This window comes from Mauremys mutica, chromosome 15 (genome assembly GCF_020497125.1).
Source record: "Mauremys mutica isolate MM-2020 ecotype Southern chromosome 15, ASM2049712v1, whole genome shotgun sequence".
Classification (NCBI taxonomy): domain Eukaryota; kingdom Metazoa; phylum Chordata; order Testudines; family Geoemydidae; genus Mauremys; species Mauremys mutica.
In genome coordinates, this window is record NC_059086.1 from 739,725 (window position 1) to 764,346 (window position 24,622).

General features: G+C 67.5%; 1 protein-coding gene across 5 annotated transcripts; it reads right to left on the reverse strand.

Moving 5' to 3' along the window:
* Positions 1–1,213: 1,213 nt before the first annotated feature.
* Positions 1,214–24,092, reverse strand: CCDC9 (coiled-coil domain containing 9). Of its 5 annotated transcripts, none has more exons than XM_044989056.1 (14): positions 23,718–24,092; positions 9,568–9,672; positions 8,351–8,497; positions 7,737–8,003; positions 6,638–6,721; positions 5,560–5,736; positions 5,142–5,329; positions 4,851–4,903; positions 4,289–4,400; positions 3,883–3,961; positions 3,367–3,766; positions 3,035–3,163; positions 2,694–2,764; positions 1,214–2,091 (listed from the first exon to the last, which is right to left on the reverse strand). In XM_044989056.1, exons 1-14 carry the CDS (start codon positions 24,075–24,077, stop codon positions 2,074–2,076), a joined length of 2,190 nt encoding a protein of 729 aa, XP_044844991.1. In that variant the 5' UTR covers positions 24,078–24,092; the 3' UTR covers positions 1,214–2,073. The 5 variants fall into 5 exon arrangements, with proteins under 5 accessions (XP_044844991.1, XP_044844992.1, XP_044844989.1 ...); XM_044989057.1 differs by having other exon boundaries at positions 1,215–2,091; positions 2,694–2,767; positions 8,369–8,497; XM_044989054.1 differs by having other exon boundaries at positions 1,215–2,091; positions 2,694–2,767; positions 3,367–3,763.
* Between the last annotated feature and the right edge of the window lie 530 nt (positions 24,093–24,622).

Sequence of the window (24,622 nt, forward strand, 5' to 3'; positions counted from 1 at the left end):
GATTTGATAGACCTCTAGCATATCCCGCCCCACCCCACCTGGCTCTTTTCCAAGCTGAACAGTCCCAGTCTTATTAATCTCTCCTCACACAGCAGCCGTTCCACTCCCCTAATCATTGTTGTTGCCCTTTTCGGAACCTTTTCCAATCTCAATAGATCTTTTTTGAGATGAGGTGTAGCAGATCGGCGCCTCCTGCTGGTCAGTCTGGGAATTAGCTTCCCAGCCTTGGAGCGCCCCCTGCTGGCCGGTGTCTCGCCTGCCTCAGGCCCCATGTCCCTCCCACACCGCAGCACCCCTGTCCCTTGGGGTGCTGCCCACAGTTCTGTGAGGTCCCATTTGTAGCTTCCAGGGAACCACAATCCTGCCCCTTGGACAAAGAGCGACTGCGCTGTGGCACCAGGAGCCGAGCGCTGAGCGCCTGGTGCACAGACCAGCTGTGCTGATTGCAGGAGCAGCCAGCCCCAGGGAGCCCAGCACCTGCAGAGCCCCCAAAGCACCCACGAGCCGAACTGGGCGGGGGAGGTTTGGCTCGGTTAGAAGGGAGTGAGGGCCAGCTCTGCGCCCAGCCAGCCGAGCTCTTCCGGTCCCCGCTGTGGGGCTGATGTCCAGATTAAACCTATTAACTGATTTGAAACTCGGTTTAGGACTGAGGTTTGGCCGGTGGGCAGCCGCTCACCCATGTTACCGCAGTGCTCCTGCTGGTTCCACCAATCCAGCTACATTTACCCAGCGCCCATCACCGCTGGGACCCTACCGGGCTTTACACAGAGAGCACCCACTGTAGTGCAGCCATCTCTGGGGTGGAAGCCGTAACAGCACACAGCAACACTTCACCAATGGTTGAGATGGAGCCACAGCCACTTTAAATGTTCTGGGGGAGGGTGGCTTAGGACAGGGGATTAATTAGCAAGGCTGTAATCTGGCCAGGGCTCTGGGTTTAACAGGTACAGAAAGCACCAGCGGCCCAGATTTCTGTCTCACAGGGACGGCCCTGATGGCTAAGCCCAGAGGGATTCCACAGGGAGCACGTGCCCGAGTGAAGGGGCACCTGTAAGGTTGCCCATCCCCACGGCAGCGTCCAGGAGCACAGGCTGCACCGGTAAGAGATCTGTCAAGTCACATGCCCCCACCCCTTTAAGCTGCAGTCTCAGAGCCGAACTGTGCACGCAACACCCGAGCTGCCACCCCATCCCCTCCCCGCCCGGAGGAGCGCGACGCAGCCAGTCCCCGCGGCTTTGTGAAGGTTTTATTGTAAGAAAGTCAGGTACACTGGCATTGCTTTTACATGATCGAAAGCAGCCGGACAGCAGGGGAGACCTGGGCAGGACAACCAAGCATCCCAGGGCAGCACCGGGGAGTGAAAACACCTCTGCCCCCAAGCGAGTGGGTGGGGGAGTTCTACCCCCTGTGGAAAGGATTCACAGACTGCACAGCAGTGGGTGGAATCGGCTGCCTGGGAGCGCAGACCAGGAGGACGGGGACACATCCAGCCGGCCCGCGAACAGCCCCTTGCAATGGTTACAGCTGAGAAGAGGTGAAGCATGGCTGGCTCCAGCCCTCCCTGCACAGGAGACCGTGGCTAGCAGTGCTTGGACGGGGCTAGCTGTGGTCCCCAGCCACACACAGCCCTCACCGGGAGTGCAGGGCGAGCCAGGGGCAGCCGCATGCACACAGTCTTTACACGGGGATTTAGGTCACTCCTTAATCCCATTAGGGGGAGACACAATCTCGCCACGGCCCCTCCTGGACTCCAGCAGGGGAGGTTAATTGTGGACAGACGCACATGGGATCCCAGACAGTTTGCGCCGCTTGCTGGAACTACCTCCTCACCCTGCTGCTCGGTGTCATGCAATTCCCACCAGAATAAACCCTCCAGGCCACCCACCCACACACACCCCTGCACCCCCAGGCTGGCACCCCGGGGAGGTTAACCCAGACAACATCCACACAGCTGAGCCTCAAAGCACGTCCTGCCCCCACGGCTCCAGAAAGAGGCTCTACCAATCTGTGCATGTCATGGAGGGAGCCGCCTGGCCTTTGCCGCAGCAGCCTCACGGGGGTGGCTCTGGGGCGTCACGGCTCTCCCTGATCCTGTCAAACGGAGAGAGAACGTGCCGTGAGTTCCAATCCTGGCCACGGATTCTGTCGCTGCAGCTGACAGAGACACGTCACCCCACATCCCAGCAGGCAGCGCCGACCAGCACCTCTGCTGCGCTCCTGACCCCAGCTCCTGCGGGGCCCTGAGCGGGGATCGGGGTCCTGCTGCACGGGCGGCTAGCAGAGAGCTCCCAGCTGGGGGGCCCGGCCGCTAAAGCCACTCACCCGCTCGCCCCTCGGTGACCCAGCAGGAGCTGCTGCCTTGCCACGTCCTCAGGACAGACCCTGCCCGATCCTGCTCCACGCCACCCCGCTGCCAGCAAGCTCAGGCCCTGGGTTAGCTGCCCCCTGCGATGCACAAAGGGGCCTGTCTCGCCCTCGCTTGGCACAGGCGCACGCGGCAGCCCCGAGCCAGGCAGCGGCCGGTTTCCCTGTGAGGGATCTGCCTATCCCCGTCGCAGAGCCCAGCGCGCCAGGCGGGTCAGCCCGCAGCCGGAGGGCCCCTGCCAGCGGGGCCGCCAAGAGGCAGGGGGCAGAGAGAAGGGTGAGTCCCCCTAGCGGCCGGCGGGCAAGGCCGAACTCTTACGGAAACACACCTGCGCGACGTCCGTGATTTGCACCGCGCCCGGCGCCGGCTCCGCCTCCAGCTGGCTCGGGGTCTCTGCGGCTGCTGGGGAGGGGAGGGAGGGAGAGCATCAGCACCCGGGGGCTACGGGCAAACCCCCCCACCCCATCACCCCCGCCCAGCCGCACATGGCTCCCTCCCGGCTGGGGGTGAGCACCCCCGGGCACCGAGCCTGGCACGCAGCCCAGCCAGCCCTGCCATGGGGAGCCTCCCCCCTCCACACACCCCAGGGGTTCCAAGCAAGTCCCTGGATCTTCCCCCCCCCCCCAACCCCCATCCACGCTCAGCACAGACCCCGCCCACCCCCAGCACCTTGCGTTGCAGGGACCCCCGGCTCCTCAGGCCTCTCTGTGCCGCCAGGGGCTGCTAGCGCCATCGATCTCCCCGCCGGCTCCTCCTGCCGTGCGGCCTCGGCCGTGCCTCGCCCGCCTGGCTCTGCAGCTGGGGGGAGATTGGGAGCCCTTATTTCCTGGGGTGATACCCCCCCTGGCACTCCCGCCCTCTGGGACCGCACCCCAAGCCCCACACCAGGGCCCTCTCCATTGCCCAAACGGGGCACACGTCCCAAGCCAGACCAGCCGGATACCTGCCCCCCACAGGCTCTCCTCCCCTCCCACCGGCAGAGCCCGGCCAGTGCCCCTTACCTGCCGTCTCTCCAGGGGGCCCTGCCCGCTGTGCCTGGGGGGGGCTGTCCCCCACACTGCCCCGGGGCGAGTTCAGCTCCATCTCCTCGCCCCAGTCTGAGACAGGCTGGTAGCCCTCCGCTGGGGAGAAGGGGCTGAGGGCTTTGCCCTGTCCTCCATGGGCTCCTGGCGGCGGCATGTCCAGCTTGGGGGCTGGGCCACGCCCAACCTTCAGGGCCCGCGGGGCTTTCGGGGACTCCACCGGGGGTGCTGCCTCCTCCTCCTCCTCCTCCTCGCCCGACGAGCTGAGGTGGCCTTCATCCTCCTCCTCCTCCTCACTGACATCCTCCCACTGGTCCTCATCCTCGTCGGGAGGCTGCCGGGGCTCGGGGGGCAGCTGGGTGGCCAGCCCCTCCGCCTGCTGGCACAAGGCAGGGATGTTCAGACAGCGAGGGGCAGCGGGACCGGGCCTGACCCTGCGTGGGCGGGGCTGTAGGGGAGTGGGGAGACATGGGGCAGAGGACCCCGCCCCCTTACCTGCGGCTCCTCGTGGTGGGGGTCGGGCTCCTCCGCCACCGGCCCCTCGTCCTTCTCCTCCCACCGGTTGTCGTGCATGCTGGGTGGGGGAGGAACAGGCGTCAGGAGGGCCCAACCCAGCCAGACCCCATTCGGCACCCGCCCCATCCAGTGCTGCAGAGCCCAGCCCAGACACACCAACCAACAGGGCCAACCAGCCCAGGGGAAACAGGTGCAGTGAGAGCCCCACTCCCCTTCGTCACGCAGGGAGTTAGTGGCTTAAATAGGACTAGAACCCAGGAGTCCTGGCTCCCGGCCCCCAACACCGCCCAGTGCTCTAACTTACCAGATCCCACTCCCGCCGCCCAGAGCCAGGAACGGAACCCAGGAGTCCGGCCCTCACACAGCAAGGCAAGGGAGGACTCACCTGTAGGGCTTGGCGGGCACGGGTCGGCCCCGGCCCTTCCTCCTGCGCTCGGCCCGGTGCTCGGACAGGAACTCCCCGAAGGTGGGCGGCCGGGGGGGGCGCTTGTTCTCGTCTGAGAGGAGAGGGCAGCAGGGAGTTAACAGTCGGGGGGCAGGGGAGCTCACAGCAGGGCTGCCCCGTCCCCTCCCCATGGCTGTGGGGAAGGCAGGCCAGGGCCGGACGACTCCGGATCACCCCAGGGTCTGTCCTTGCCGGGGTTACAATTCCAGTCCAACCCGTGGAGAGCCAGCAGTCTGCCCTGGGGCACAGAAACGGACTCCCCCCCACAGGGTACTGCCCCCAGGGTGCAGCATCCCCCCCCCCACCCACTGTCCAGCAGGGACCCCCCCGCTTCCTTGCGCCTGGGCTGGGGCTGTCCCACAGGGACCAAACACCCCCAAGACAGACACCCTCCCCTAGGACCCTCCGCCAGGGCGTCGGTATCCCCCCCTGTGGGGACAGGCAATGGCAGGGCCCCCCCCCCCCATCTCCACCGGGCCCTGGCGCTGCCAGGGTCACTTACCACGCCTGGCGCCCGGGTCCGGTCCCGGCACCGTGCCACTGCCCTCCTTAAACCTGAAAGACGCATGCTGGTTAGTGTAGCCACGGGCGACACCCCCGAGCTGGGTGTGAGCCCAGAGACACCCCCGCCCCGCACTGACCAGCCCCCAACCCTGCTCCTCAGGCCGGGCCCCTATCTGCCCCGACCCCCCCCTCCCCGCCTAGCGACCCAGCTCAGGCCCCAAGAACCAGCGCAGCCCCGGGGCCTCCCCCCCCCCCGCCCCGGGAATCCCGCGCTCCGCCGCCCTCCTACATGGTGTCCGTCTTCTCGGCGTCCCACTCCCGGCACCACTGGCCCGTGGGCTTGCGGTGCCGCGCCAGCCGCTCCTGGTCTATCTGCTCCCGCTCCTTCTTCCAGCGCACGTACTCGGCCCGCTCCCGGCCCGTCATGGAGAGCGTCATGTCCAGCGGCCCCCCACTCTTGGGGCCTGGCCGGCGGCCCTGTGGGGAGGGGAGAGACACACGCGGCTCATAGCCAGGAACCGGCGTCTCACAGGGCCCTGGAGCGGGACCCCCACCCCGCCCCACACACTCCCACTCAGGCACAGCGCCTGCCCTGAGGGGTCCCAGCCCCACAGCCCAACCCCACCGGCTGGCCACGGCAGGAGGGGCAGGGGGCTGGGATACACCCCCCCACACACCCACCCCAAGGCCCTCCCCGGGGCACGTACCGGGGCGTGCCACTCCTTCTCCCGCTCCATGCCGGTCTTGACCTTGTCGAAGTCAGGGCCCCCCCAGTTGCGGACGTGCCGCCGGCTCCCCTCCTTGCGGTCGGCCTCTTGGAAGGAGCCGCTGCGCCGCGGGTCATCCAGGAAATTCCGCACTGGGTTCTTCTCCTGCAGCCCGTCCTGCAGAGAGGCAGGGTCAGCCCGGAGCCACGGCTCCCCCACTGTCTCGCCCAGCCCCACTGCAGGGAGGGCGCTGTGGTGCAGACAGCTCGGCACAGGGGGCCCAGAGGCCCTGGGGGGAGGGGGGAACCCACCATCTCCCCGCACCTCCCAGCAATGGTAGCAAAACGGGGGGCGGGGGAAGAGACGGGTTTTCCGAGCTGGCCATGTGCCGGGAGACTTTGGCAAACCAGGAAAGTGCTTGAAACCACGACGGCTTATTGGTCAGCAAGCTGTAAATTGGCCATTCAGCAAACTCAGCTAGACCGAGGCAGGAGGGGAGGGAGTTTTGGGTGCCACAGAAAGGGCAGCTTGACCCCACGCCCTTCCTGATAAGGATTGCGGTGAAGTTGCTGATATGCCCCAGGAATGTCTATTGGGGTCTCAAGGCTGCAGACTCTGGAAAACCCCACACCCACGTACTCAATAATCAGGAGGAGCCTCTGGCTTGCCCATTGGAACTGTTTGCTTGACACGTTTTCTTTAAGGGACGTGTCACTGTATTACTAGTCTATAAATAAGGGGGGAAGCTTGAGATGGGGGGACTCTTCAGGACTGGTCTCTCCCTCGGGATGCACCTTGTGTTCCCCAGCGGCGGTTGGGCTGCGCTGTGCCACACTCCGCTCGGTAATTATCGGGGTTGGGGGTGTGTTACTAACCCGTTGCAGACGTGTGTCAGTGCTTGAGACTACTAAAGTTTAGCTTTAAGTGAAAGCACTCGTGTTGCCCTGTCCGTGCCAGCCATCTATCGGTGGGACGGCCGTGTCTCCCCTGGTTTATTTCCTGACACCTCCTCGCACAGAGTGAAAGTTACCAAGAGCTTTGGGTTGAAAGAACCCTGGGTAACAGCCCCCCGACTCACCCGCTGGTTCCGCTCATACTCCGCAATCTTCTCCATTTCCTCGTTCATCTTCTCGATGTTCTGCCGCCTTCGCTCCTCCCACTCCTGGTGTGCGAAGGGGAAGAGTGAGGGGGCACAGCAGGTCCAGGGGACACCGGCACCACCCGGGGAGACGACCCACATCCCATTCCCTGCCCCCCCCAGCCAGCCAATGCCCTGGGGCTGGATCGGAGCCAGCACCCCCTAGCGCAGAAAGGCCCCAGGGTTACGAGGAATAGTCAGCACGGATCAGTCACGCCAAACCAAACCTAATTTCCTTCTACGGCAGAGCATTACTGACCGAGCGGACGAGGAGACGTATCCTGACTTCAGGAGGTTCATGGGACATTTTCATAAGCAAAGCAGGGAAACGTGGCCTAGAGAACGTTACTCTAAGGCAGGTGCCTGGCTGGCTGAAGACGGCACTCAGCGAGGAGTTATCAGTGGGGCGCTGTCAAACCGGGAGGGCAGATCCGGGGGGTCACGCGGGGGCCAGTCCTGGGACCGGTACCAGTCAATATTGTCCTTAGTGACGTGGATAACAGAGTCCGCTCATCAGGTCTGTGTACGACGCCCGGGAGGAGGGGCTGCCGGGACCAACTGGAGAACTGGTCTGGATTCGGCCAGGTGAAGTACTTGGGACGCGGGCGCTGGGCAGAATGAAGCGCCCAGCTCCAAACCAGGGAATGACGTCCCAACGCTCGGGGGAGAGACAGGCTTCCCCGGGCGGCTGGGAGATCGGGCCGGACAAACCCCCGTCGGGCCTGGCCTGGGTTTCCTTGGCCTGGCCTGGCGCCGGGTGCCGGACGCCATGACCTCTCGATGGCCCTTCCAGCCCGGCATTGCTACGATTCCATGTTGTCCTCCCGCCACCCGAGCCAGCCAACGCCCCCCCGAGAGACCCCATGTCCCACTCTGCAATCCGCCCCCCAGGGAGAGACCTGCTACGAGCCTTCACCCCCTGCCCCTGCAGAAAGCAACAGGCGACACCAGCACTAGTGCGGCGAGCGTGAACGCGCGTGCGACGCCCTATTGCTGAGCTAGGCCCAGCCTGGCAAACTGCCCGCAAGACGTGACGCACCTTGGATCTCCTGTCAGGGCCTCCGTCTCCTGCCCCCGTGACCGTGCCGGCCCCTCCTCGGCCCCGCGGCCTGCGCCCTCGCCCGCCCGGAGACGGCCCATCCCCTCCGCCGCCTCCTGCCCCTTCCCAGACCGGCAGGTCAGGCTGCTCCGCCCGCGGCGACCGGCTGGAGGGGTACGGTCCGAGCCGCCCTGCACCCCGGGGGGGGAGGCCACGGCCAGCCTTGGGCGCGCCGGGGGACCTGCTGCCACTGACCACGCGCTTCTCCTGGCGCAGGGGAGAGAAGCGCAGAGTGAGGCACCAGGGCCAGGCCACCCTCCTCCCCCGCAGCCCCCCTCATCACCGTACCCCTCAGCTCCCCAACAGCCATGCCCGCCCCCCCCCCACAGCTGCTGCCCCCGTTGGCGTCCCCACCCTGCTCCCCCTCCACAGCAGCTGTGCCGCCCACTGCTGCCCCCCCCCGGTTTACCCACCCCCACTCTATCAATGGCTACCGTCCCCACAGCAGCCATGCCACCCCCCCCCACGTATCAGTGCTCCTCTGCCTTGCCCCCCCATGCACTTGGTGGCTGCCCCGTCCCTCTCGCCCCCATCCCGCCAGCCCCAGCGCTCACCCCGGGGGACAGCGAGACCTGGACAGTGATGGAGACGTCCTTGTCCGCCCGCTTCCTCTCGGGCTCACCCTCGGAGTGGCGCGGCCGGCGCGAGCCCGTCACCGCGATGCCTTCCTGCTCGGCCTTCTTCCGATCCTCTTCGATCTCCTGCGGGGAGCGGCAGGGACGTGACGGGGCTCCCGGGCCGAGCAGGGGACGCGGGGCCCAGCTGGGCTGGGACCTCCCCACCCCCGACCTTGATCCCCAGAGCAGAAAGGGATGAGGGGCTGGCACCGCAGTGGAGGGGGTCGGCAGTGTGATGGGGGGCTGGCACCGTAGGGGAGGAGTCGGCGGTGGGATGGGGGGAGCTGGCACTGGGATGGGGGGCTGGCACCAGGATAGGGGGGCTGGCACCGTAGGGGAGGGGTCAGCGGTGGGATGGGGGAGCTGGCACTGTAAGGGAGGGGTCAGCGGTGGGATGGGGGGGCTGGCACTGGGATGGGGGGCTGGCACTGTAAGGGAGGGGTCAGTGGTGGGATGGGGGGCTGGCACCGGGATGGGGAGGCTGGCATTGCCAGAGAGGGGTCAGCAGTGGGATAGGGGCTGGCACCGTAGGGAAGGGGTCGGTGGTGGGATGGGGGAGCTGGCACTGTAAGGGAGGGGTCGGTGGTGGGATGGGGGGCTGGCACGGGGATGGGGGGCTGGCAATGAAAGGGAGGGGTCGGTGGTGGGATGGGGCGCTGGCAGCGGGAGGGGGGGCTGGCATTGCCAGGGAAGGGTCAGCAGTGGCATAGGGGGCTGGCACCGTAGGGAAGGGGTCGGTGGTGGGATGGGGGGGCTGGCACTGTAAGGGAGGGGTCGGTGGTGGGATGGGGGGGCTGGCACCGGCATGGGGGGCTGGCATTGCCAGGGAGGGGTCAGCAGTGGGATAGGGGGCTGGCACCGTAGGGAAGGGGTCGGTGGTGGGATGGGGGGGCTGGCACTGTAAGGGAGGGGTCGGTGGTGGGATGGGGGTCTGGCACCGGGATGGGGGGGCTGGCATTGCCAGGGAGGGGTCAGCAGTGGGATAGGGGGCTGGCACCGTAGGGAAGGGGTCGGTGGTGGGATGGGGGAGCTGGCATTGCAGGGGAGGGGTCGGGGATGGGAGGTCACTGGGGCTTTCCTACTGGCCAGCCCTTTCTGGGGCACCAGCCCGAACCCCCCCAGCCCCCCGGGGCCTGCACCGGCCCGGCTCCCACCTGGTAGCGCTTGATGAGCGCCTGGTTCTTCTTGCGCAGCGCCTCGATGCGCTTGTCCAGCTCCGCATCCTTCTCCTCCTTCGACTTCAGGTCCAGCGTGGCCGACTGGGGAGAGAGCGGGGAGAGCTGGGGGGCCCCACGGGCCAAGCCAGGGCAGGGGCTGCCCCACACGTCCCTGGCCCTGCCCCACACGCCCCCCCCCCACCCCCAGAGGGGCTCGGCTGGAGCCCGACGCCTGGCACCTCGGGGGCTGACACGGGCTGGGAAGGGTCCCCCCAACTCTGCGGTGGGTCAGAGCAACGGGGGGACCCGATTGTGGGGAACCCCTGGATCTGCCAGCAGCACCGTGAGCCCAGAGCTCCTGCTCCACCCCCACTTTTCCAGGGCACCCCAACCCGAGGGGGCGGCTGGAGCCAGAGCTGTGACTGCAGCCCCCCCGCAGACTCACCATCTCTGGGGCCGAGCCGAGCCGGGCCGGGCCGGGCCGGGCAGCTCTGCTGTGAAAGACACCAGGGGTCAGTCCGGGGCCTGGCCCCTCCCGTGTGGGGCAGGGCCAGGCCGTGACCCCCACTGCACCGAGCTGGGGGCGCCCCGGGCACGCAAAGCGCCATGGGCGGAAAGAGAGACCGACGGGGGGAGACCCCCAGCGCCCCCGCAGCCCCACAGCACAGTCCCCCTAACCCCCCACCTCCCCACCCCAGCGCCCCCAGCCCCCCTCCCAGCCCCCCAACCCCTCAACTCCCCCCACCCCAGCCCCACCTCCCAACCCCCCCAGCCCCACAGCACAGCCCCCCCAACCTCCCAACCCCCCAGCCCCACAGCACAGCCCCCTAACCCCCCACCTCCCCACCCCAGCCCCACCTCCCAACCTCCCCAGCCCCACAGCACAGCCCCCTAACCCCCCACCTCCCTACCCCAGCCCCAGCCCCTCAACCCCCCCCCCACCAGCCCCACCTCCCAACCCCCCAGCCCCACAGCACAGCCCCCTAACCCCCCACCTCCCCACCCCCGCGCCCCCAGCCCCTCAACCCCCCCCCACCAGCCCCCCGCCCTACCTGTCCCCGCTGCTCCCCCTGCCGCGCTCCTCCCACCGCACCACGTGGCTGGGCCCCACATCCGCTTCCTTGGCCGTGGGGGGGGGGCCTTAAAAGGGCCACGACACCCCGTCAGTCTGTGGGCCCCCCGTGATTGGCGGGTCTGAGCCACGCCCCCACACGAGCCACGCCCCCAATCAGGGTTAGCGCTGCGCGGCCCCGGGGCTGATGCTTAGGGGTGACCCCCCACCCCCCAGGCCAGCCTCAGTTGGGGGCTGGGCCCAGGGCGGTGCTAACTCGGGGTTACCCAGCACCCCCAGCCAGAGACAGGGGCCTCTCCGTCCGCCCGCCCCTCCATCTGTCCCTCCATCCGTCCGTCCGTCCGTCCCTCCCTCCCTCCCTCCCTCCCTCCATCCACCTGTCCCTCCATCCATCCGTCCATCCCTCTGTCTGTCCATCCGTCCGTCCCTCTGTCTGTCCATCCATCCATCCATCTGTCCCTCCATCCGTCCGTCCCTCCCTCCCTCCATCCATCCACCTGTCCCTCCCTCCATCCGTCTGTCCCTCTGTCGGTCTGTCCCTCCCTCCCTCCATCCCTCAAGCTATCTGTCCCTCCATCCGTCCGTCCATCCATCCCTCCATCTGTCTGTCCCTCTGTCGGTCTGTCCCTCCATCCATCCGTCCGTCCCTCTGTCTGTCCATCCATCCATCCATCTGTCCCTCCATCCACCTTTCCCTCCATCCCTCCCTCCCTCCGTCTGTCCCTCTGTCCCTCCCTCCATCCATCCATCCCTCAATCTATCTGTCCCTCTGTCCATCTGTCCATCCCTCCATCCAGCCATCTGTCCCTCCATCCATCCCTCTGTCTGTCCATCCATCCCTCCATCTGTCAGTCCCTCTGTCGGTCTGTCCCTCCCTCAATCTATCTGTCCCTCCATCCATCCGTCCGTCCCTCTGTCTGTCCCTCCATCCATCCCTCCATCCATCTGTCCCTCCATCCGTCCGTCCGTCCCTTCATCCATCCATCCACCTGTCCCTCCATCCCTCCCTCCATCCGTCTGTCCCTCTGTCAGTCTGTCCCTCCCTCCATCCATCTGTCCCTCCATCCGTCCATCTGTCCCTCTATCTGTCTAGCCATCCCTCCATCTGTCCCTCCCTCCCTCCATCCATCCCTCAATCTATCTGTCCCTCTGTCCGTCCATCCGTCCCTCTGTCTGTCCATCCATCCATCCCTCCATCCATCTGTCCCTCCATCCGTCCGTCCCTCCATCCATCCATCCACCTGTCCCTCCATCCCTCCCTCCATCCGTCTGTCCCTCTGTCAGTCTGTCCCTCCCTCCATCCATCTGTCCCTCCATCCGTCCATCTGTCCCTCTATCTGTCTAGCCATCCCTCCATCTGTCCCTCCCTCCCTCCATCCATCCCTCAATCTATCTGTCCCTCCATCCATCCATCCGTCCCTCTGTCTGTCCATCCATCCATCCCTCCATCCATCTGTCCCTCCATCCGTCCGTCCGTCCCTTCATCCATCCATCCACCTGCCCTCCATCCGTCTGTCCCTCTGTCGGTCTGTCCCTCCCTTCATCCATCCATCCCTCAATCTATCTGTCCATCCATCCATCCATCTGTCCCTCCATCCGTCCGTCCATCCATCCCTCTATCCACCTGTCCCTCCATCCATCCGTCCGTTCCTCCATCCATCCATCCCTCCATCCACCTGTCCCTCCATCCCTCCATCCATCCGTCTGACCCTCTGTCGGTCTGTCCCTCCATCCATCTGTCTCTCCATCCATCCATCCGTCCGTCTGTCCATCCATCCCTCCATCCATCTGTCCCTCCATCCATCCATCTGTCCCTCCATCTGTCCATCCATCCATCCCTCTGTCGGTCTGTCCCTCCATCCATCCGTCCATCTGTCCCTCCATCCCTCCATCCATCCCTCAATCTATCTGTCCAGCCATCCCTCCATCTGTCCGTCTGTCCCTCCATCTCTCCATCCATCCGTCCATTCCTCCGTCTGTCTGTCCCCCCATCTGTCTGTTTGTCTGTCCCTCTGTCCCGCCATCCATCCATTCCTCCGTCTGTCCCTCAATCTATCTGTCCAGCCATCCCTCTGTCCATCCATCCATTCCTCCGTCTATCTCTCCATCTGTCCTTCCTTCCTTCCATCCATCTGTCCATCCATCCATCCCTCTATCTGTCCATCTGTCCACCCATCCCTCCCTCCATCCAGCCATCCCTCCATCCATCTGTCCATCCCTCCATCTGTCTGTCCATCCATCTGTCCATCCCTCCATAGAATCGTAGGACTGGAAGGAACCTCAAGAGGTCTCTAGTCCAGTCCCCTGCACTCACGGCAGGACCAAGTGTTATCTAGACCATCCCTGACAGGTGTTTGTCCAACCTGCTGTTAAAAATCCCCAGTGATGGAGATTCCCCAACCTCCCTGGGCAATTTATTCCAGGGCTTAACCACCCTGACAGTTGGGAAGTTTTTCCTAATGTCCAACCTAAACCTCCCTTGCTGCTATTTAAGCCCATTGCTTCTGTCCTGTCCTCAGAGGTTAACGAGAACAATTTTTCTCCCTCCTCCTTGTAACAACCTTTTATGTATTTGAAAACTGTTCTCATGTCCCCTCTCGGTCTTCTCCAGACTAACAAACCCAGTGTTATCAATCTCCCCCCGCAGCTCATGTTCTCTAGACCTTTCACCGTTCGTGTTGCTCTTCCCTGGACTGTCTCCAGTTTCTCCACATCTTTCCTGCAATGCGGCGCCCAGCACTGGACACAACCCTCCAGCTGAGGCCTAATCAGCGCGGAGCAGAGCGGCAGAATCGCTGCTCGGGTCTGGCTTACAACACTCCTGCTAATACAGCCCAGAAGGATGTTTGCGGCCCTGCCGGCTCCTACTGAGCCCGCTAGATGGAGCCCGTGGGCCGCGGCTGGGAGAGCGAAGGCAGCCGGGGGCTGGCGGGAGGCGCTGCAGCAGGGAGGGATGCGGGATGCTCCAGCTGAGAGCAGGTCTGAGCTGGGGCCCTGAGCAGCGTCCCGCAGACGTGCCAGGGCCCAGGCCCAGCTCAGTGCTCGGGTGGGAGCCCGGCAGCAGCGCGCTCGGCCCTAAAGGGGCATCTGGGGTTAAATAGTGAAAAGGGGCCCCCAAAAGGAACAAGTGCTGGGCTTTACCCCAACCCCACCAGCTCTGCTGGTGCCCCTCACTCCCGACCCGCAGCCCCTGCTGCCCCAGCCCTGGGCTCCCCGCCCCACACAGCTCTGCCGGTGCCCCTCACTCCCGACCCGCAGCCCCTGCTGCCCCAGCCCTGGGCTCCCCGCCCCACACAGCTCTGCCGGTGCCCCTCACTCCCAACCTGCAGCCCCTGCTGCCCCAGCCCTGAGCTCCTCACCCGACACAGCTCTGCCAGTGCCCCTCACTCCCAACCTGCAGCCCCTGCCAGCCCAGCCCTGGGCTCCCCGCCCCACACAGCTCTGCCAGTGCCCCTCACTCCCGACCCGCAGCCCCTGCTGCCCCAGCCCTGGGCTCCCCGCCCCACACAGCTCTGCCAGTGCCCCTCACTCCCGACCCGCAGCCCCTGCTGCCCCAGCCCTGGGCTCCCCGCCCCACACAGCTCTGCCGGTGCCCCTCACTCCCGACCCGCAGCCCCTGCTGCCCCAGCCCTGGGCTCCCCGCCCCACACAGCTCTGCCGGTGCCCCTCTCTCCCGACCTGCAGCCCCTGCTGCCCCAGCCCCGGGCTCCCCGCCCCACACAGCTCTGCCGGTGCCCCTCACTCCCGACCCGCAGCCCCTGCTGCCCCAGCCCTGGGCTCCCCGCCCCACACAGCTCTGCCGGTGCCCCTCACTCCCAACCTGCAGCCCCTGCTGCCCCAGCCCTGGGCTCCCCGCCCCACACAGCTCTGCCGGTGCCCCTCACTCCCAACCTGCAGCCCCTGCTGCCCCAGCCCTGGGCTCCCCGCCCCACACAGCTCTGCCGGTGCCCCTCACTCCCAACCTGCAGCCCCTGCTGCCCCAGCCCTGGGCTCCCCGCCCCACACAGCTCTGCCAGTGCCGCTCACTCCCAACCCACGGCCTCCTACTATCAGGGCTGGATTAACACTCCTGTGGGCCTGGGGCTATTAGGTTTTGTGGGGGCCCTGGCGGTTTGGAGTGAGGGAGTGGGCTCCGGGCTGGGGCAGGGGATTGGGGTGCGGGAGGGGGTGTGGGATGCAGGCTCTGGGTGGGAGTTTGGGTGCAGGCGGGGGCTCCAGGCTGGGGGAGGGGGTTCGGATGCAGGAGGGGGTGCAGGGTGCAGGCTCTGTCTGGGAGGCGCTTACCTTGGGCAGCTCCTGGTTGGCAGCACAGCAGGGCTAAGGCAGGATCCCTGCCTGCCCTGGCTCCGCGCTGCTCTGCTCCCCGAGGCGGACAGCATGTCCGGCCCCTAGGCAGAGGGGCCAAGCCGCTCTGTGCAGTCCACGCTACCCATGCACGCAGGCGCCACCCTGCAGCTCCCATTGGCCACAGTACCCAGCCAATGGGAGCTGTGGAGCCGGCGCTGGTGACGGGGGCAGCGTGCAGATATTCCCTGAACGCCCCTCACCTAGGGGCCACAGGGGCACATCGGCGAGCTGGCGCTCGCAGCTCCAGGCCCAGGGTGGGCGCTGAGGCTCGGGGACTGGTGTCTGGGCTGCAGCACAGACACGTGCTGTGGGACGGGTGAAAAGAAGCAGTGGGCCGCATCCGGCCCATGGGCCTGTGGGACCCCCCCTTAGCCTGAGGCCCTGGGCTGCAGCCCCTGAAGCCCCTGCATTAATCCGGCCCTGCCTACTATCCCAGCCCTGAGCTCCCCACCCCTCACCTGCAGCTCCTGTTGTCCCAGCCCCAGGCTCCTCACAGCTCTGCTGGTGCCCCTCACTTGTAAGTATTAGCCAGACCATCCCTCACAGGTGTTTGTCCAACCTGCTCTTAAAAGTCTCCAGCGATGGAGATTCCACAACCTTCCTGGGCAATTTATTCCCACACTTAACCACCCTGACAGGAAGTTTTTCCTAATGTCCAACCTAAGCCACCCTTGCTGCAGTTTAAAGCCAGCATAAGGGCCCGCAGCCCCCTGGTGTCCCAGCCCTGCACCCCCCTCCCCAGCTCCGCTGGTGCCCCTCACTCCCGACCTGCAGCCCCTGCATGGAGCCCCCCGTGTATCGCTCCCTATGTGAGGGGTTCGGGTCTTTTGGGGACCTTTTTGTCCCTTCTGGTGGCCCGGGAGGCCTGAGTGATGTGGAGTCGAGCAGACCCAGAGTCCCCGCTGCACCGAGCTGCCCGCCCCTGCCAGCCCCGCGAGGGTGTTGCCAGCTTCATCCTGCACAGCATCCAGCCCTTGTTTCCATGGCAGCTGCTCTTCCTGCTGGGCTCATGGGCGCTGATTGGCCGCCGCTGCCTGGGCAACACAGATGGAGGAGAAGGCTGGACCGGTGGGGGGGGGGGAGAGTCACTTATTTATAGGGGGGAAGACGCACCCAGGGTGGAAGGGTAGGAGCAGCAGGCCCCAAAGGGAGGGCTGGGTGCACCCCACCCCCAGGTGCCCTGGTGCCAGCCCCTCTCCCCCTGCGCCCTGCCCAGGACACCCACCGGCCCCTCCTGCCGGCGCAGTGAGCGGAGCAGCTGCCTGGGCAGAGGGGCGCAGTGTCCAGCTTGAGTCCCCCCTGCCCAGCAGCACGAATGGGGGCCGCAGGCCCCTTCCCACCTGAGCTCCACCCACACCCAGCAGCGAGCACAGGGCTGTGCAGCACGGCCAGGCCAAGGGGTCTCTGAGACCTCTGCAGCGGCTCATCTGGGCACCAGGACCTGCCTCTCCTTTCCCCCCCAGCAGCTGTTTTCTCCTTGCCCCATGCAGATTGGAGCCCCGGGTGCCAGGCGCTGCACAGAGCCCGTGGGACAGGGGGCCCTGCCCCACAGGCTCCCAGCCCCCGTTACAGGTGGGGCTCTGCGGCCCAGAGAGACGAGCTCATGCAGCGAGAACCGGGCACAGACCCCAGGTGTCCTGCGAACAGAAGTCCAGGCTCCCATCTGCCACCTTTGCCAGGTGACCAGTTCAGAGCCTGCTCTGAGAACCCAGGTGTCATTCCCTTTTGGCAGCCACCGATTGGGCCTTGGCTGACTTCCAAACCGGGGCACTGAATGGGGCTGCCTGGGACAGGGTCTGAGGCAGCCACATCTCAGCACCAGGTGAGGGGTCCCTGTAAAAACAGCCCCTGTGCCCCACCCCAGAGGTGGCTGCATCTCAGCACCGGCTGAGGGGTCCGTGTATAAACAGCCTCCACGCCCCACCCCAGAGGTGGCTGCATCTCAGCACCGGGTGAGGGGTCCTTGTGCAGCTGTTAAAAAGCGGGGGTGCTTCACCCCAGAGGAGGCTGCATGTCAGCGGTGGGTGCTATGCATGTGGTGCTTGGCTGCATCAGCACCGGGAGCCTTGGATGTGCCAAGGTGGGGCCCGGCTGACCCCGGTGGGGCCCCTACAGGCCCCTGGGGGGAAAAACCCCAGGGAAGCGATAGAGAATCTCCCAGCAATGCCATCAGGCTCAACCTGCTCTCCCCCCCGCCCCCCACAGACCCCGAGATGGGACAGCAGAGAGCAGGGGCTTTTCCTGATCAACTAACCCCCCTCCCCCCCCCCCGGGGGCTCTGGCTGCTGGCTCAGTGGGGTGAGGCTCCCTCTACCCCGCTCTGCAGAACCAGGGGATTAGCCAGAGACGCCCATGAACCGGGCTTGTCCTGCCGCCAGGTGGGCTCGACTCCCGGGCACCAGGGCTGCCAGATGTGCAGGACAAACAGCTGCTGCCCCCAGCTGGGCCTGGCGCGGGAGGGAGGTCGGGATAATCTGGGATACCAGGCCCAGTCCTGCCTGCCCCAGCCCTTCAAGCCTCTGCAGCCCTGCCCATGATCTGGGCAGGGCAGCGACCCAGCCCCCTTCCATGCCAGCCCCTGGGGGTGCAAAGGGGGAGGGATGCGGCCCCCCTGCTCTGAGGCTGGGAGACTCTGGGGGTGCAATGGGGGAGGGGAGGGATGCGGCCCCCCCTCAGGCTGGGGGGCTCTGGGGGTGAAATGGGGGAGGGGAGGGATGCAGCCCCCCCCCCGCTCACAGGCTGGGGGGCTCTGGGGGTGCAATGGGGAAGGGGAGGGATGCAGCCCCCCCGCTCTCAGGCTGGGGGGCTCTGGGGGTGCAATGGGGGAGGGGAGGGATGCAGCCCCCCCCCGCTCTCAGGCTGGGGGGCTCTGGGGGTGCAATGGGGAGGGGAGGGATGCAGCCCCCCCGCTCTCAGGCTGGGGGGCTCTGGGGTGCAATGGGGGAGGGGAGGGATGCAGCCCCCCCCACTCTCAGGCTGGGGGGCTCTGGGGTGCAATGGGGGAGGGGAGGGATGCAGCCCCCCACTCTCAGGCTGGGGGGCTCTGGGGTGCAAGGGGGGAGGGGAGGGATGCAGCCCCCCCGCTCTCGTGGTGGGGGGCTCTGGGGGTGCAATGGGGGAGGGGAGGGATGCAGCCCCCCCGCTCTCAGGCTGGGGGGCTCTGGGGGTGCAATGGGGGAGGGATGCAGCCCCCCCCCGCTCTCCGGTTGGGGGGCTCTGGGGGTGCAATGGGGGAGGGGGGGGATGCAGCCCCCCCACTCTCAGGCTGGGGGGCTCTGGGGTGCAATGGGGGAGGGGCGGGATGCAGCCCCCCCCCTAGCAGGTTGGGGGGCTCTGGGGTGCAATGGGGATGGGGAGGGATGCAGCCCCCCCACTCTCAGGCTGGGGGGCTCTGGGGTGCAATGGGGGAGGGGAGGGATGCAGCCCCCCCGCTCTCAGGCTGGGGGGCTCTGGGGGTGCAATGGGGGAGGGGAGGGATGCAGCCTCCCCGCTCTCAGGCTGGGGGGCTCTGGGGGTGCAATGGGGAGGGGAGGGATGCAGCCTCCCCGCTCTCAGGCTGGGGGGCTCTGGGGGTGCAATGGGGGAGGGGAGGGATGCAGCCCCCCCGCTCTCAGGCTGGGGGGCTCTGGGGGTGCAATGGGGGAGGGGAGGGATGCAGCCCCCCCCCGCTCTCAGGCTGGGGGGCTCTGGGGTGCAATGGGGGAGGGGAGGGATGCAGCCCCCCCGCTCTCAGGCTGGGGGGCTCTGGGGGTGCAATGGGGGAGGGGAGGGATGCAGCCCCCCCCCCCGCTCTCAGGCTGGGGGGGGGATTCGGAGCAGACGCACGTGGTCCTTGTTCCTTTGGTGACAGGTTCTTGCTGGTCGCTGATTGGCTGCGCCAGGCGCAGCTCGCACCAATGGGAGCCCGGCTGGGGGGGGGAGGGAGTCTCAGCTGCTGGGGGGGAGCGCAGCCAAGTGGAACCGGCGGCGTTAATCAGAGAGCGGGGGGGGGTCAGAGCGGGGTCAGAGGTCAGAGCGGGGGAGGCACAGAACGGGGCGGGGATGGGGCAGTCGGGGTTCGGGGCACAGAACGGGGCGGGGGACGGGGCAGTCGGGGTTCGGGGCACAGAGCAGGGGCGGGGATGGGGCAGTCGGGGTTCGGGTCACAGAACGGGGCAGGGGATGGGGCAGTCGGGGTTCGGGTCACAGAGCAGGGGCGGGGGATGGGGCAGTCGGGGTTCGGGTCACAGAGCGGGGGCGGGGGATGGGGCAGTCGGGGTTCGGGGCACAGAACGGGGCGGGGGAGGGGGCAGTCGGGGTTCGGGGCACAGAACGGGGCGGGGGCTGGGGCAGTCGGGGTTCGGGGCACAGAACGGGGCGGGGGATGGGGCAGTCGGGGTTCGGGGCACAGAGCAGGGGCGGGGGATGGGGCAGTCGGGGTTCGGGTCACAGGGCAGGGGCGGGGGATGGGGCAGTCGGGGTTCGGGGCACAGAACGGGGCGGGGGAGGGGGCAGTCGGGGTTCGGGGCACAGAGCAGGGGCAGGGGATGGGGCCGTCGGGGTTCGGGGCACAGAGCAGGGGCGGGGGATGGGGCAGGGCGGGGTTCAGGGCACAGAACGGGGCGGGGGATGGGGCAGTCGGGGTTCGGGGCACAGAGCAGGGGCGGGGGATGGGCCAGCGCGGGGTTCAGGGCACATAACGGGGCGGGGTATGGGGCAGTCGGGGTTCAGGGCACAGAACGGGGCGGGGGATGGGGCAGTCGGGGTTCGGGTCACAGAGCGGGGGCGGGGGATGGGGCACTCGGGGTTCGGGTCACAGAGCAGGGGCGGGGGAGGGGGCCGGGGGGGTTCGGGTCACAGGGCAGGGGCAGGGGATGGGGCAGTCGGGGTTCGGGGCACAGAGCAGGGGCGGGGAGGGGGCAGTCGGGGTTCGGGTCACAGAGCAGGGGCAGGGGATGGGGCAGTCGGGGTTCGGGGCACAGAGCAGGGGCGGGGAGGGGGCAGTCGGGGTTCGGGGCACAGAACGGGGCAGGGGAGGGGGCTGTCGGGGTTCGGGGCACAGAGCAGGGGCGGGGGAGGGGGCAGAGCGGGGTTCGGGTCACAGAGCAGGGGCGGGGGATGGGGCACTCGGGGTTCGGGGCACAGAGCAGGGGCGGGGGATGGGGCAGTCGGGGTTCGGGTCACAGAGCAGGGGCGGGGGATGGGGCACTCGGGGTTCGGGGCACAGAGCAGGGGCGGGGGATGGGGCAGTCGGGGTTCGGGTCACAGAGCGGGGGCGGGGGATGGGGCAGTCGGGGTTCGGGGCACAGAGCAGGGGCGGGGGATGGGGCAGTCGGGGTTCGGGGCACAGAGCAGGGGCGGGGGATGGGGCAGTCGGGGTTCGGGGCACAGAACGGGGCGGGGGATGGGGCAGTCGGGGTTCGGGACACAGAACGGGGCGGGGGATGGGGCAGTCGGGGTTCGGGGCACAGAGCAGGGGTGGGGGATGGGGCAGTCGGGGTTCGGGGCACAGACCGGGGCGGGGATGGGGCAGTCGGGGTTCGGGGCACAGAACGGGGCGGGGATGGGGCAGTCGGGGTTCGGGTCACAGGGCAGGGGCAGGGGATGGGGCAGTCGGGGTTCGGGGCACAGAGCAGGGGCGGGGAGGGGGCAGTCGGGGTTCGGGTCACAGAGCAGGGGCAGGGGATGGGGCAGTCGGGGTTCGGGGCACAGAGCAGGGGCGGGGATGGGGCAGTCGGGGTTCGGGGCACAGAACGGGGCAGGGGATGGGGCAGTCGGGGTTCGGGGCACAGAGCAGGGGCGGGGGAGGGGGCAGAGCGAGGTTCGGGTCACAGAGCAGGGGCGGGGGATGGGGCACTCGGGGTTCGGGGCACAGAGCAGGGGCGGGGGATGGGGCACTCGGGGTTCGGGTCACAGAGCGGGGGCGGGGGATGGGGCAGTCGGGGTTCGGGGCACAGAGCAGGGGCGGGGATGGGGCAGTCGGGGTTCGGGGCACAGAACGGGGCAGGGGATGGGGCAGTCGGGGTTCGGGGCACAGAGCAGGGGCGGGGGAGGGGGCAGAGCGGGGTTCGGGTCACAGAGCAGGGGCGGGGGATGGGGCAGTCGGGGTTCGGGGCACAGAGCAGGGGCGGGGGATGGGGCAGTCGGGGTTCGGGGCACAGAGCAGGGGCGGGGGATGGGGCAGTCGGGGTTCGGGGCACAGAGCGGGGGCGGGGGATGGGGCAGACGGGGTGCGGGGCACAGAGCAGGGGCGGGGGATGGGGCAGTCGGGGTTCGGGGCACAGAGCAGGGGCGGGGGAGGGGGCAGTCGGGGTTCGGGGCACAGAGCAGGGGCGGGGGAGGGGGCAGTCGGGGTTCAGGGCACAGAGCAGGGGCGGGGGATGGGGCAGTCGGGGTTCGGGGCACAGAACGGGGCGGGGATGGGGCAGTCGGGGTTCGGGGCACAGAACGGGGCGGGGGATGGGGCAGTCGGGGTTCGGGGCACAGAACGGGGCGGGGGATGGGGGCAGAGTGGGGTGAGGAGACCTGGAGACGGGGGAGTCTCTGCGGGCTCAGCGAGGGAGATGGAGTCGGGGTGCGCAGCAGGGTCGGGGCTGGGGGGTCCGAGCGGGGCTGAGGCCAGCGGGTTCGGGGACAGGACACGACAGCCCAAGTTCCAAAAGTGAATCCTCGAGGCCCAGCCCGCAAGGGGTCGGCAGGAGGAATGGGCCAGGGTCGGGGGTGGGGAGCAAACCCAGCCCCCCACGCTCCCTGCCCTGGGTCAGACCGATGGGTCCGTCCAGCTCTGCGGCAGCCCTGGCCCCCCATCCTTCCAGCTCACTGTCACCGGGACACGCGGCGTCCCCTGGCCGCCGTGTGCTGAGTGCCAGCTGCCTTGCCCCTCGTGCAGCTCTTTGCACCAGTGCAAAGTGAGTGTGAAAGGAGGGGAGTGGGGTCTGGTGGGTTGGGGGGGGTGAGAGGGCCAGGAGCCAGGACTCCTGGGTTCTGTCCCTGGCTCTGGGAGGGGAGTGGGGGCTGGTGGGTTAGAGCAGGGGGGCTGGGAGCCAGGACTCCTGGGTTCTCTCCCGGCTCTGGGAGGGGAGTGGGGGCCAGTGGGTAGATTGGGGGCCTGGTGTCAATGGGGGTGCAGGGCCTTTGGGCTGGGGCTAAGGGGAGGGTCAGTGGGGGAGGGGCCCCGTACCTGTTGGGGAGCCTCAGTTATAAACTGCATCTCCTGTTCCCTGCCCCCAAGGACCCCACCCCAGGGGGCTGGTGCCCCCAAACTCCCGGTCTGACCCTGGACACGTTGGCTCCAGGCTGTTGCCACGTTCTGCTTTCAGCCACGCCTGCAAACGGGGCCCGCGGGCCGCCAGCCCCCAGCCACAGCCGCCACCTGGGTGGAAGTTGAATCAGCGGGTGGTTTCCCACGTGCTGATATTACGCACCCGGTTAGCAAATTGTCAGGGGCTTTTTGGAGGGCTGCGGGCAGCTCAGGTGACAGCAGGAGGCGGGTGTCATCGCCGTGGAGGTGACATCAGGGCCCCGCTCTGCAGCGGAGGTGAATGCCGCCCGGCCGGCGCCGAAGGACCTGGCCAATGGGACAGTTATGGGCTCCAGGATGGGAGCCGAGAGGGCAGCGTCTTGCCCCGACCAGCTGGGGGACCTTGTGCAAGTCACGTCGCTGCTCTGTGCCTCGGTTTCCCTACCCACCCTTTGTCCATTTAGACTGAAAATTCTTTGGGGCAGAGATTGTATCTCGGTCGGGGTCTGGGCAGCGCCCGGCCCGACGGGGCCCCGATCCCGGCCGGGGTCTGGGCAGCACCCGGCCCGACGGGGCCCCGATCTCGGCCGGGGTCTGGGCAGCGCCCGGCCCGACGGGGCCCCAATCTCGGTCGGGGTCTGGGCGGCGCCCGGCGCGACGGGGCCCTGATCTCGGCCGGGGTCTGGGCGGCGCCCGGCCCGACGGGGCCCTGATCTCGGCCGGGGTCTGGGCGGCGCCCGGCCCGACGGGGCCCTGATCTCGGCCGGGGTCTGGCCGGCGCCCGGCCCGACGGGGCCCTGATCTCGGCCAGGGTCTGGGGGGTGCCCGGCGCGACGGGGCCATGATCTTGGTTGAAGACCCCCTGTTGGAGCAGGCACCTGACTCTGGCTACTCTCTGCCTGACACCTCAGGTGTTGCTGACACCTGTGCAAAGTGCTGCCGGAACAGGATTCTCTGCTGGCCCAGAGAATTTCATACCCATTGTGCCCAGGTCTGGGGCCAGCGGAAACCGGGTGTAAATGCTCCCACTCTGGGCAGTGCAGAATTGGGCCCAGGCTGCGGGGCTGGGGAGAATTGGGCCCCACAGCATCTGCTGATGCAAAGCACTGAAGGTACGAGAGACTCGCCCGGGGGTCACACCGGCCAGAGCCATTTGCAGCCACTGGTGCATTTTAAAATGAGCCTTTTGCAGGGGGAGGGGCTGCCCGGGATGATTGGGGAAGCGGGGGGAGGAGCTGATCCTGGCAGAGTCTGCACCAGCTGGGAATGCAGCTCCCCCATCCCATCAGCCGAGTGGGACCCAATAAACTGTCTGGGAGGACAAGCGCCCGCCCGCCAGCTAAGCCGGGCCCGTCCCAGTTCAGCCAGCAGGTCCTGAATGACCGTGGGCGGGGGGGAGGTGTGTGTGTGTGTGTGTGTAGCACACACACACACACACCCCGCGTGTGCATTGCATCATGTGAGCCGGGAAGTTGCTGAATGGCCGGTGCTGTCTCTGGGTAAACTCACCTTGGCAGCAGCATGACTCATTGGGGGGGGCCTGGCGCATGTGCGGCCACCGGGGAACCGGCTGGCGGGGAGGAATAAACAGGCCATGATGTCAGCATCCTCGTTCGAGCGACTGACTAACGCTGGCTCCCCGGGGGCCCGGCTGGCACGGGAGGCTGCTATTGGCCAAGCCGGGCGCGCAGGGGGCCTCCTGCCTGCCCAGCCTTCGCAACTGGTCTCCGGTTGGCTCAGGTGCCCGAGCCGGGGCCTCCCCTCCGCGCACGGGATCCCACAGCCCCCGGGGGCGCGGGCGCGTCCCCGGCTGGTGCTGCCGCGGCGCAGACCCCGGCTCGGCTCCGTGTCCCGCCTCTCAGGTCGCATCAGGAGAGCAATTAATCATCCCACCCGCCGGGGATGAGCGAGCGCGGTGACCTCGCCCGCCAGCCGGAGTTCACACCCCCAGATCTAGCCACCGGCACGATGTGGCTGGGGCTCAGCAGATTTGTGGCACCAGATCGTTTCCACTAGCCGGGATGATTAGCCACGGGAATAATGGGGGGTGGGACTGAGGGGCACCATCCGAGCTGGCTCCGGGGGCAGGCACCTGCAGGGAAACCCTCCAGGTACATCTGGGGTTTCGAGCGAGGTGACCTGAGGAGACGTGGGATGGGGGAGCTGCATTCCCAGCTGCTCTGGGGGAGTCCCCATCCCACATGTCCTGCTGCTTTCCCACGGGCCCCGTAGCTGATGCAACCGGCAGGCTGCCCCAGGGGCATAAGGGGGAGGAAGCGCCTGCCCCCCACAGCCCTGCAGGGGGCAGCGGGCCGCACCATCTGACCGGAAGAAGCGTGCAATATTGGTGTGCAAAGCAGTGCGTGAGTGCAAGGAGCGTGCAAAGCGGTGAACATGCCATGAGTTTGCTGGGT

What these genes read in the sequence shown, in the direction of transcription:
- CCDC9 (XM_044989053.1), bottom strand. Translation starts at nt 24,077, where the DNA reads ATGCGACCTGAGAGGCGGGACACGGAGCCGAGCCGGGGTCTGCGCCGC. An exon ending in GGACCCGGGCGCCAGGCGTG is followed by an intron (nt 4,401 to 4,850) that starts GTAAGTGACCCT and finishes CTCTCCTCTCAG; the next exon opens with ACGAGAACAAGCGCCCCCCC. An exon ending in GCCCCCTGGAGAGACGGCAG is followed by an intron (nt 3,164 to 3,366) that starts GTAAGGGGCACT and finishes ATCTCCCCCCAG; the next exon opens with CTGCAGAGCCAGGCGGGCGA.